This window comes from Spea bombifrons, chromosome 12 (genome assembly GCF_027358695.1).
Source record: "Spea bombifrons isolate aSpeBom1 chromosome 12, aSpeBom1.2.pri, whole genome shotgun sequence".
Taxonomy (NCBI): domain Eukaryota; kingdom Metazoa; phylum Chordata; class Amphibia; order Anura; family Pelobatidae; genus Spea; species Spea bombifrons.
Window position 1 is genome coordinate 24,336,387 of NC_071098.1, and position 13,898 is coordinate 24,350,284.

The following is a 13,898-nucleotide window of genomic DNA, read 5'->3' on the forward strand; positions in this document are numbered from 1 at the left end:
CTGTTTGACGTTTGTTTTTAAAGGGACACCTCGGCCAGCAATTGAATTCATTTCATTTGATTTGCTGCATGGTCATACCTGGGAACTCTCCAGGTTTGACCCAGGAGAACTTCTGGTCCACGCGCGAATCATCCGGGTGGCGGGAGCGGGATCTTGGCACGCCCCACTCCTCACCTATTTCCCCTTTAAATGGGGTGTTTCCTGCGAGATGAGCGGGAACGCCCACTGACATCAGCAGAAACGCCCCTGGTGTCACTGGGAACGCCCCCGGCATCAGGCGGACGCCCACTGACATCAGTGGGTATTGCTGGCCGCGTCCCGCAGGTGTAGGCTCTGGGTAGCTGGAGCCCTGAAGTTCCCAGGTATGTGCATGGTCCCTTTAAATGTTAATGTGGTCAGTTATGCAAATGGGGGGGATTTCTGCAGAATCCTCCCAAACGCATTTGCCCCTTGATTTCAAAGAGAACACTTGCCTGCCACCTTATTAAGTACCTATTAATATCCATTCTTCTATAGTGAGTGTGTCGGGGACATTAAACCACCCCTTTAATGTCCATTTTGTAATTGATCATTTTTACTGTCCCCGTATTGTGTTGGTGCTGCCGTAAATATATGACGTTTAAGGTAAAAAAAAGCATTCAGAAAAATCCAGCTAGATTTTCTACGAAGCAACGCGGATATATTTGTGGCCCGTCTCAGAACTAATGAGCCTCGCTGCATCAGTAACCCCATCTATAAATTAAAATGTATGCAATTTGCCATAATTCAATCCAGTTCTATAGATCTGCACAGGTCCATAATTTCAATATCTTCAGTTCTTCGTAACAGCTCATCAAAACGACATTAAATGAGAATATAATGGACTTTAAGGAGCCCCCGTAATAGTGGATGTAGTAATGTGATACTGCGTCGGGGACTGAGTCGGACTCCTTAACTACTTACTAATCAGTAATGGAGCCCCCATTCTGAAAGCAGAATGTTTGTTAAAACGATTAATGTTTTTTATTAATATTACTTTATTGATATATATCAAGGGGAATCATTATTTGGACAAAAGGACGGTTCAGATCTATAACAGGCTATTTTTATAGTGTTCTGCTGGGATATTGGGAATATATTAGCTTTGGAATTGGATATGGTGGGGAAAACGTTGTGTAATGTATTCATTGTAAATAATTGTTTGAGTGTAGAGACACGCTATTAAGTTAAAATCTGTAATATGTAATACAAAATAAAAATTTTAAAAATGTGCATTGATATGTAAAGTAATGCAGACGGAGGGAGAACGGACAAGGATAGAAGACAGAAGAACAAGAAGAGGCAAGAGAAGCTGCAGAAAAAGAGACATGGACACGGAAGCGGTCAGCGGAGAAGGTACAGAGGCAATCAAAGCTCTCTGCTTCGTTTTTGTTTGTTTCGTTATGGGTCCCTCTTTGTTCTCAAACATTTAAATTGTAAAATTGTTAAGTTCAGATGAAACGAAAGGCACACATATCACATATATCACACATATCAACCTGATCTCACCCATAACGGCAGCCCAGAACCAAAAACAGAAGGTAAATATGATCTCTACCAGGGAACCAACTAGCCCCGACGTACATTTATGCCTTCATGGGCCTTGTCTTCCACTCTGAAGACCAAGTTCACCTGCACCTCATCATCTTTAACACAGTCATCATCTTAGAGGCTAGAACCATAGGATCTACTTTTTCAGATATATTATATTGTTATAGGTGTCTACAAAAATAAGGGAAAAGAAAAAATGTCGGTGTGCTAAGCTAGTCACAGGCTCAAATAATACAAATATGTAATACGAGGCCTACCAAACAGGTGTAAGCATGCAGCAAGAAACAGTGTATTGGCTGTACAATGTATACAAAAAACAAAAACTGTCTGCGCTTCTTACCCTAATAAAGATGGCAACAAATATATAAACATAATATGGCGGGTGAGCTTAATTATGCTTTGACCAATTCATATAACCAAAACCTCTCATTTATATTATGTTTATATATTTGTTGCCATCTTTATTAGGGTAAGAAGCGCAGACAGTTTTTGTTTTTTGTCTACAACAATAAGACTACTATGGACTTCCCAACACTGATGAGACCCAAAGTTTCCTCCCTCTTATGTTTTAGCCCCTTTTTCATTCAACAATCATCATTTCTGTATTAAATTTACATAAGACTGAGTTGAGATAACTAGCCTTCAAAGAGCAGATTAGCAAGCGTTGTTCCTACAGCACAAACATTTCAGCTCATGGTTATCTATTGATTAAAATTGCAGTTAGCGGCAGACAATTACGACTGGGATCTGTTCACCTGGCCTTGTAGGTTTTAAAGTCTCTGGGGTGTCATTGAGAGTTTTGTTTGAGCAGCTGGTGCTCCACAGTCTGGGGGCTCTTCATGGTGACAGTTCTTCTAAAGGGTTGACATTTTGCAGAAACCCCCTTTGAGAGTTAATTATTTCAATAGCGACTCTATGTATCAAAATCAGAGTTGAATTATTTAAAAGTTTCCATATAAACATTTAATCTTTAAAAACGTGTTTCATTGATACAAATTAGGACAATAAGGGTGACAAAAAGCTATTGTATTTAACTTTTTGAAAGAACAACACATATTCCAAGATGTAGCAGGGAAATCTGTGGATTAAAGATGCTGTTCCACTTGATGCCTGATAACAAGTCATGAGATATCACTTACAATTTGTTGCAGAAAACAGCAAGTGGGAAACCAGTGTGACCCTGAGCATCACCCTGGAGGTGACCTAGTTCCTAATGTATAAAGTGCAATTTTTTTTCTAAATATGTTCTAATGCGCTATTAAGAATTTATCAAACAACATCATGGTCTTCAAGACTAGAAATCTACTATGTACAAATTAAGTAACGTTTACTTACATTTTCAGAAAACTGATAAGGTCAAATTATCACATTAATTGTTGTGGACACTATGGTATTGCCTACATAAGAATTTGCTGTCATCAGATATAAACATGACCTACTGAGTGAAATTGATTAGACGATCTGGTTAATCTCCCTATGTTTGTTCATTCCATTTACTATTGGCTCTGTTTACGAATTCATTTTAGTGAAATACACCTGGAATGTATTTAGGGAGCTCCTGAAGATAATTCTACAATAATGTGAATATCCTTGTATTGGATAATATCACCATAAGACTTCCTGTATGGCATATGATGTCTGGTAGACTTGTGCATTTGTATTCGGGCGAACATGAAAACGAACACAAAGGGTGCGTTTTCGTTGTTCAGCCTGAATACCGAACATGGCGGCGGCAAAACACAGACGAAGACACACAACACGAAGAATCTTCATGTTCGTCTTCGTTTACTAATCTCCCTGGTCCCTTCCCCATCTAGCCTACCTTATCTACGCAGCCTCGCAGGGGTTAACGGGAGTGGAAATCCATAGGTTCGCTGTCAGGAGTTAAAGGGCCGTGCGAACGACTCTATTGGTCGCCTGCTGGGGCCTCCAATATTGGCATTGGTTGACCAATTGACTCACTTGCACGGCCCTTTAACTCCTGACAGCGCAACTTGGCCTAGGGAGGCTGTAATCACACTCCTATCATGCCCAAGTTCCAGCATGTACTGGCTCCCTGGGCATGATAGGAGCATGATTGTTGTTGGCAATTATATATATATATATATATATATATATATATAATATTGTTATTGGTTCTTTTTGTCCAATTTTGGTGTGTAAGTTAACAGCAATCACACGCCTATCATGCCCGGGCAACCAGTACATGCTGCAATCTGGGTATGCTGTTTGGTGTGTTGCTTACTTTTAATAAAAGTGTGGTTATTTATTTATTTTTTTAAAGGGGGGGTCATTTTTGGTTTTGGCCAAGTGAATGCTGAATTTTCGGTTTCGGGCCAGAATTTTCATTTCGGTGCATCCCAATATATATATATATATATATATATATATATATATATATATGTGTGTGTATATATGTATATATATATATATACATATATAGTGTTTTATTAGTGAATGGTTTATTATTTTTAAAATGATTACTATGGTAACAGAGTTATGCAATACTGAGATGATATTATAGTTAAAATTGATAATAATAATAATCAGAACATCTGATTACTAATACATTCCAAATTCCAAAAGTACCTACTAAGTAGATTTGTCCTGATTTTGATTGTAAGCTCTTAAAGTCAGTCCACCTGTCGTGCTATAAAATCAATAATAATAATAAATAATATATGCCTTAGCTTGTGGAAAAGTTTGCCATTATTGTCAATGACGGTATTGTTTATGATATCATCTCGTTCACTAGCATGGTTAGAACCCTTCTGATCTCCAAGAGAGTCCTGTCTTTTCAGTTTACAGTAGAATGAACAAAATATTGCCACTTTTAGGAAACGGAGAACGAAAAAACAATGTTCCCTGCATCAATTTTCCTCCAAATTACCCTTGTTATTACACCCCGTGGTTCATTCAGGTCTGCCACATTATTTGTACACAGGAGGTGGTTGTGGGAACACCGGCAAATCGTGTATGCTAGACTTGTTCTTTCACGTTTACAGGTGCAATTTAGAAAATCTTGCTAAACGAAGTAACTGTTATATTGTGAAACTGGTGGCCAAAAACAGAATGCCAAATAATACAATTTGAAATCTCTCGCCTGCTCCTCTAAAGATCAAAGTTAAAACAGACCAATTGATTATTTGTTTTACTCCATATATTATTCATATATTTACAATAAATAAAATCTATCTACATTTCCTTCCTCGTCTGCAACAATTATGTATCCCAGCATGAAACCGACTACACCCTTCTTGTTGGCTTTTTAATAGTTTTTTTAATCTTTTAAAGTCATTTTATCACTGGCTCGGAGAACAGTACATTACAGGAGGTATAGGTAAATGCCCAAACAGCCCAAAGAGGCTCAGATCATTTAATGTTAAGAAAACACGATTAACAATAAATATAACCTGGGTGACAATCTTCTTATGGTCTTGAATTTTGAAAACCTCTGAATTTTGGGCAATAAATATACTCTACAGTTCTGTTACTGCTTAGCCTACAAGTAACAGGAATAGATAATGGAAGCTCTTGGTCAACAATAGCTGGATACCCAAGGACAGGCACGCTTTGCCACTTCAGAGATTGGAGAAGCCAACTGCTATCATCATACTGTAAAGAATCATGAGACTTTATGGTCCACGCCAACTGAAGAGTAAAAGGTTGCCTGTTCCTTAAAATTAGTCTACAGAATTAGAAGAACTGAGTCCAGTGCAAAAGTTGAACGTCGACCTGTGTTTTTTTCTCTCCTTTAAGCAGGGTAGGCAACTGGCCATCTGATGAATTGGGCAAGCGGAGTAGGCAACTGGCCACCTGACAAAATGGGCCAGTGCCCTATGTTGCCGGTCATTTACCTTTACAGCTGCTCGTGTGGCAGATCCAGTCCTTTAGCTGGAGCCGCCGACTGTATCCAGCCAGTGGCTGCATGTATACCATTTATCAGCCGCTGGCCTTAAAGTGCCAGGGCCCATTTTAATCCCCAGTCACAGTGGTGAATTCCCAATAAAGGGCTACCCCCGTAAGCTTCTCCTGCAAGAAAGGCTTAGATAATTCTGCATACTGTATAGGTAAATGAGTGAGGTGAAATCGTATTAACTATGCATTTTGTAAAGAAGGTGATGGTTTTATTGAAAGATAAGCTATTTGGGTTTTCCCCTTTACATTGCATGGTGACATCAGGGAGCTGACATATTAAGACCCCCTGCATACACTTTGTTTATTGAATACACCCCATAGTCCAATGTAGCTGAACCTCCAGAGCTTGCTTATACTACCTTTCTTCAAAAGTATTAATCCTGTCCACCAAGTCAATGCTGCCAATAAAATATATATATGTGCAACTAGGTACAATAGTTTGTATGCCAGTTATCAAAAAAAACAAGATGTCATTTCTTTTGCCACTCCGCAGCAGGTGACATAAATAAATAAAACAAATCTATAATATTATAACTCCATAGCCCCAATATTTTAAATAGCTAAAGAGGGACACCCCAACTGATCTCATATATATATATATATATACTATATATCAATTATACCACAAATCTAGTTTTACAAAATTACTCCATATACACTATTATTTTATGTTTTTATTGATAAATGTATGAATGAAATATCTCTACGAACGTAAATAAATTGTGCTAAAGTGCGCTACATGCTAGCTTCCTATACTTCTTCAGAGGGAGGATCAAGCACGCTGGGATAGTTAATTTGGAAGAAAGATTGCAGGAAATTCCATTTCTTAATGTGACCTTTCTCTACAGGGTCGCAGCTTCCACTCTATATATCCTCATGTCGCAGTTTGACCTACAATTATCTCTTGTGTGTGGCCTGCTAATGGAGTACCGTACCATATTTACCCACTTCATAAGCCCAGGGTGATGTCAAATTACCTGCGGTTTTCTTCTTTAGAGATAGGCTCACTGGATGACCTTCTAGATGCCACCATTGTTGATGTTTGTGTCCACTGATGGACATTACATGAGGTGACCCCTGGTTGCCCCATTCTTCATGCCTGTATTGGGCATGACATCTGTTAATTCCTCCCTTGATATTTGTATTTGGTGTCACCCTTAATTATCCCTGCCTTATCTCCGCAGCGTTGGGGACCTGAACATCAGGCTATGTGTTTGTTGGGCTCCGTAGTAGACATGTCCTCTAAAATTACCTTCATCAGGCCTCAAAAAGAATCATGGCTACCTTCTTTTGCTAACCCAGTATTTGGCGTGCCTTCTGCTTATCTCATACGATAGCTTATTAAATATAGAATTGAATGTATAGTATGTCCATGCACGATTAGAACTGTGCCCTCAGCTCACTTCTTAGTTTTATCTGGCTGAGCCAACCTAGAAGTGCTTTACCCAGCAAGCCCGTGCAGAACAGGAGGTAATTATTCAACTCCTTCTACATATCCTCCCCTCCATTCCATGCACGGCCAATACTGCTTATCACACAGAACCCTATCCTATTCTATTCCCAGTAGCAATAAAATACAAAATGACAAATACACACATTTATTCTGAAACATTGTATATTCATGGCGAGATTTCTGCCAAATAGTCATTACAGCTGCTATGTTTATTGTCTCCTTTTATAAAGTCACTGGTAATCTAGTGAAAATATCACACGCATAAATAGGAAGGTAACGCTTCTCTCTTTCCCCGCAGCAAAAAAAAAAAATCTAATTTTATGTATACACTCCCTCCGGAGGAATGACATGAAGTCTATGGAAGGGAAACCTCATAGTCAGGCTGCCTTGTGGAGAGAGAGAGGGGTTGTTCTAGCGAGTTGCTGATGATTGGAAATTATGAGATGTCAACGGAGCTGGGGGGTTAACCAAAGGCCCTATCTGTGTCAAAAGGAGCTTTTTTATCATATCTGATCGTTTCATCAAAGAAACCTTTATAATGCAATCGCTACGGCAGATAGATAGGAATATAACGTAGGTCCCTGGAGCCCAACATTGTTGTATAATGCAGGCGCCTAGAGCAGAAAGCAATATATGTATATAATGCAGGGCCATATAGCGGAGAGCCTAATAAATAATGCATGCCATTGAAGAAGACATAACCCTATATAATAATATAAAGTCCACTAAAAATTGATTTGGTAAAACAACCACACACTCTTCTCTGTACAATAAAGGGCTGAATGGTATACAATACACAAAAATTATATACTTTGCAAGAGAACATACAGCCAGGACAGCAATATTATCGGACTCTTCAGAGGGTAGAAATGTCACAAGTGATTTTATGTATGCAATAAGGATCACCCTGTCTAAAAACAGATCAATCCAGGGTAGTTATGTTGAAAGGTATCACAAGGTAGTCAGTTGGTTTTTTTCACAAGAAAGGACTCATCTGTATCAATGTGTGCATCACAGAGCAGAACCATGACATCATAGAACAGAACCTTTACATTCCTGAACAGAACAGTTCCTAAAAAAATATTATTCTAAAAAAAAAAAACAAAAAAAACTGAATCTCAAAGAATAGAGCCTTAAAATCATTGAACATAATTGATAACATTAGGGTCAAGGAATCGTAAAATCACAGAAGAGAATTCTAAAATCGTAGAACCTTTAAATCACAGAGGAGGACATTTCAACCACAGATTGGAGCTCTGACATCACAGAACCTCTTCATCGGGAAATAGCATCTTGACATCTAAGGCTTAATGCTAGGTTACATAAAGAACACCTAACCAGTGACTATCCCTGGAACACATCGTCTGCAGGTTTATAATTTAAATAAGAACTTTACAGAATTACAATATCAAATACTAGCAAGAACAAAAATGTTCCACTAAGACAGATAAGACCCAGGACAATATGATCCATGATTAACACAGCAGAGAAAAACCCTGCTAGCAGAAAATGAAGGGAGGTTTGATGCTCACCTACTTTTTGCTAACACAGGGTATTAGAAACACACAAGAGACCCTCCTAGGAAATATCTACCTGAGGTTTCCCTCATCTACCAAGCAGACAGTTTTTCTACCTTAACATGATTTTTCCTCCTGTTCCTTTCTCCATAAATCCTCCATAAAATACTTACCCTCTTCTGTATCTCCACCAGTTGGTCCTTTTTGCACAAATACAATCCAAAGAGACATCATGCAAACATCTAAAAGCACTCATAGAATAAAACAAGCCAGAGATATAAGATAGAGAGGAGGCCCACCTGTCTGTCCTTTGCCAAGGGTTTTCTCCAGTCTGTAGGGTCCAACATACTGGGCATGTTGCTGTTGCTGGTAAGGATGAATTCCACCTGCCTCCTTGCCACTTGACATGATGTCTACCTTTGCTTTTTCCCCTCTTTTTTAAAAGGCCTGTCCTTTCCTCCCAGGCTAGAACAATAGAAAAGGAGGAGAGAGATAGACAGTGCAGTGATTGTCCTCTCTTGTTCTCCAACCCTCACTTCTTGTAGGTCCCCCCTTTGTATTTAGTTTTTTTTTTCTTGTATTTTTTTTTTACTATGGGGTTGATTATTTTTTGTTAATGGGGGGTGCAAGGGGGAAATTGATCTGTGCTCTTCTTTGCTGATGCATCCAAGGGGGAGGGGGGAGTGGGGAGAGAGAGGAAGGGGGAGGGTGGAGGGAATGCTACACTCCTGGTACCAGCATCATCAGGAGGCATGCAGCCTTGGATACTGCTGGATGCAGATCGGATCTGGATGCTGTACTGCTGCTGCTTCTGCTGATGTATCCTTGCCCCCTCCTCTCAGGCTTTTCTTCAGTAATCTCTCTCTCCTTGCTACCTCCTCTGCAATGTGCAGGCTTTTCTCCTTCTCTCTTCTCTCTCTTCTCTCTCCTTCTCTCCTTACATCAGCATCCGGGGATTCAGTGACAGCTACAATTAGTTTAACCCTTTCCCATGCAGCTATTCCCCAGCTCAACAACCTACCTCCACCCACATGCACACACACACATACACACACGCTCACTCCCTGCAGCCTGCTGGGGAGGCACCAGCTGTAGTCACACAACAGCCAGTACAGTGAAAGGGGATGACAATTTGGGGGAGGGGCAAAGACCTCTGAAATTAGTTTAGGTTATTAGCCATTCACAATCTGAAAACCAGCTGGGAATTTGTGACTCACTAATGGCACAGAAGGATGGCTAGCAAAAAAAAAATAATAATCATCAGGCAATAGAAGACAGAAGAAAGTGGAAAGAAGCATTGAGTATATTTATTGAACATGGGTTTGTGTAATAATAAAAATAGATACATTGTAACCAAAATAAAATATGTTTCATCGCGTTCTTCCGAGTCCTGTGTTTTGGTAATCATCTTGTTACTTCATGTCTCATTGTGGGGATTTTGATTGATGGTGTTAATTACTTTGATGTTCCTAATGAAACTTACCAATGTTTAAAATGACATTTTTCTAATAATGAATTATTTCGACGGAGAACGGGTGATTATCAGCTACGCCAATAAGATTTTTAAAATACGGATAATATATCAAAATGATTTGGATTGCGCCCTTGTGGTCTCTTCGCTCGTCAAACTGTACATATGCTTACATTTTTATATTTAGGCTGTGAATGCTGTTTTTTTTTTAATTATCATTAAATAATTATTAATTATAATTATTTAATGTAATCAAAAGAATTGTATTCTACTTTCTACAAAAAATGAATGATCAAATATTCACATATTTTATTCACAAATGCAGAATAAAATAAAAGGGTGATATATTTTTGTCGTACTATGCCAATAATGCGTGGATACATATAAAATTCATAGTGGGTCCATTAACTGGCACAGGGTGACCCCCCCCAGTTCCCAGGTGAGTCTCTGGAACCTGTGGCTGTAGGGATAGACTAGCAAGTCATCAATCCAGGTAGCCAGAGGTCAATGTAAGGACAAGCCAAGAGAGATAAAACCTCTGGAAGATAAATGCAAAGATGCCTGATCCTCTTCTAAGGGTTAAAAAAGGAAACCTACCTATGCTCTTAACAACCTTCTACATGTATGTATTATAAACGTGTAACTTGCGGTAAGGCGCAATAGACTTTGTGAACAGTCATATGGATTTTTTTCTTTTTCTATTGTTTTTTTTACTTAAATATTGAGCCCCCCCTCACCATTTTTCTGTAGGAAAACATAGTGTTTCTATGACACACTACCCCTTTCATAGCATGTCATAAAGCTTTTTCTAGCATGCGCTGCTGGAGTCAACCACAAGGTGGAAATACTCCGGGACTTATGTGACGTCAGGAGGCAGCCACTGAGTAACCAAGCAGATTTTCAGAGTGAAACACTGTTAAGATGTGAGAGAGATCCGTAAATAAACGGGATCGTGAATACAGACGTCCCACCCTCTTTCAGTTCATGTCCGGACAGTTTTATTCCGATGCTCCATGTTCAAGAGTAATATTCCTCCTTCTCATTAAAATACCCACCCAAACTATATATTGGTATTGATATTATATATGATTGGCCTTTTATTAGAAACCATGGTCCTATGTACGTAATACATATTTATAAAGTATTTACGTATTTGTATTTATAAACAAATTAACTAAAATTAATTAAATTGTCTTGCGTTGTCTTGTCTATACTAGCTGAAATTTAATATGATGGGACTGTAGCTTTAATGCGACTGGACTGGGGCACAAAGAAGTTCTTGATGCTGGCCAGAGTACCGTAGATCACAGTAGTGCAGCCCTTTTTTCTCGGGCCTAGATATAGAAGTGTAAAAAAGAAAAAAGAAAAGAACAAAGAATAAAACTTCCCATGGTAGGCTGGATCGTCTGGGAGAGCAGCTTCATGAAGGGGCGGGGTGATCCACCTTTGGAGGTGGAGCCATAGAAGCAAAGGGGCGGGCCAAGAAGAAATTAGCCCAGGGGACCTGGGGAAGCAGTTCTTCACTCAGAGACTCCAAGTCAAACCCAGAAAGATATATTTATTTATTATGTTAGAGATCAAACCCCACTAAATACCTAGAACTGCACCTGTTGGCCTGGATGTGATCCTTCGGAGCTTTTTCACCTATATTATGAACGAAAGTCGTACGCGATGCTACGACTAAGCATTTCAATTGCAGTAAGGTATATTTTATTGTAGCTCGAAAGCATCATGAAAAGTTGATAAAGCAATTAGGAGAAACGGAAAGGCAGTAACAATATAATCGACAATGCCAAAAGCGGCCGAGAGAATGCGCTGAGGGAGGGACTGGGTTAACGAAGAAGTCTTCAAGACTTAACTTACTTGGTAAAATGACTTTAGCTGTGATAAACAATACTGACACGTAAGGAGAAAATAGTAATCAGACAGAAAATGCCAGGGGCATCTACACACCAGTATTAAATAAAGTCATCTGTCAAGTGATTTAAAAAGAAATTGGATAACATTGTTTACAATGTTATACATAATGCATGCATTTCTATAGCATTCTTGCTTTAGGTCATTGTTCTAATATTTTTAATAAATATCCAATATACACGTTTGCCCCTAATCCATACGATCAGTCAGCTCCTACTTGAGCTCAATTGATTCTTACATTTCAGCTAACAGAGAATTACTTGCCAAAAGAGGTTAGACAATAGCCATGCTTAGTTCTATGTGTGTGAGATGAAGTCTCAAATCAGATTTGTCAGATGATTATAACCAGAATATAATAAACTTGCACCCCGGCTATTACCAGAGACTGGTTAAAGCAAAAGGCTAGAGCTTGGTGAGCCATGGAGAAGCAATTGTCAGAATATAACGGCGAGTGCTTGAGGCAACCCCCCAACATTTCCAAGGTCCAAATCAGGGCACATTTGTTGGGGTTGTGGCCAGGGGTGGGAAGAGTAGGGTCAGAAGGCAGGGAAGAGTAGGGTCGGAGGGCAGAGAGGGTAGAATGGAGACAGGACCACGGACAGCGCCATGTTGGAAGAGCTGTCACACTGCTGTCAATGTCAGAAGCTTGCATGTAGAGCCCATTTAGGAAACATTTACACCCTGACCAAATTCTCAATGGTGCCCATACTGTAGTAGTGAGCGTTAACTGGCTGGAAACGTGCCAGTCTGGTCCTGGATAGACCCATTTACCTTCTGACTGATTGACCCTTCAACAACAATATATATATATATATATATATATATATATATATATATATATATATATATATATTATAATTTATCTTTTTTAATGATTTTTTTTCCCAGTCTCTTTTTTTTTTAACTATATGCTAAATGATTTGTTAATTTTATTCCCTATGTGTTATGTGATATTTTAATTAGGTTTATAATGAATTGATTTGACATATAAGAGTTGCCTCGTGTGATGAATTTATTTCTCGTATTATGTTTTGAATTGTGATAAATTATTATAATCCCCTTTCTGTCCTTGTAATTTTCATTTGAAATTGATAAATAATGACTTTCCAGTTTGTGGCTTGTGTGAAATATATAATATTAAATTAAGTGTTAATTATGAATCCACATGTGTGCTATTGAAAAAGTGCTAAATAAACACCACAATTTTAGAAATAATAGAATTATGTTTTAAAAATATTGAAATAAATTTGTCTTTTGTGATATCTATCTTTCCAACTTTCAAACTTTCTAAAGTTTTTACTTAATGATACAAAATATAGGGTAAAAATATCTTGTTCCTTACAGAACGCATGTTAAATACTAATAATTCCATGTTCTATAAAAAAAATCTGAATTGATCAATTTAATCAATTTCACATTCCACATGTTTGCCTTAAAGGGTTAGGACAACAATTCCATGATCCATCTCATTTTATTAATATTCCACCTCCCCAATGCCTTTGGCTCTTTTTCGTCATCATACATTATGTCGCCTCAGGGTTTTTGTTATGTTTATTCATTAATATACTTTATCTATTATGTTGATCATTAACATGGTCGTGTTATGTATAATAATGTACACTTTTCTTGAATTATGTATATGTTAAATATGTGGAATTGTTTAGTGGTAGATCCAGCATATTGCGAGACCTTATGGACATGTCATCAGATACACTATTATTGGTTCACCTTATATTTTCTCCATACCTGGGTAGGCTGCCTGCAGCTCTGTGGGGGAGTGGCTTTGTGAGAGGGTGTGTCCAGTCACATGTGTGGGGGTGTGGTTACTCATAAAGTACTGCCAGATACATTAAACTGTCCCTTAAACACACACTGTCATACACTAGAACCCATCACTACAATGATTTTATTCTGTGATTTTATTTTGTGTTCAATTAAACCCATCTTGTTTTTTGGGCCCCCCTAAAGTCATTTCACGGAGGGCCTCTAAAACCTATGGTGAGAAAATGCGGCTATTCCGCGAGCGCCTTACCTTGTACCGTGAAACAAGATC

General features: G+C 38.5%; 1 protein-coding gene across 2 annotated transcripts in view; it reads right to left on the reverse strand.

The window, feature by feature from the left end:
* The window catches only part of BRSK1 (BR serine/threonine kinase 1), an 83,961-nt gene extending 74,829 nt beyond the window's left edge, over positions 1 to 9,132 (reverse strand). For both annotated transcript variants that reach the window (XM_053452571.1, XM_053452570.1), the window contains exon 1: positions 8,757 to 9,132. In XM_053452571.1, the coding sequence (XP_053308546.1) occupies positions 8,757 to 8,865 (109 nt within the window). In that variant the 5' untranslated portion in view covers positions 8,866 to 9,132. The remainder of the gene's footprint in view (positions 1 to 8,756) is intronic.
* Between the last annotated feature and the right edge of the window lie 4,766 nt (positions 9,133 to 13,898).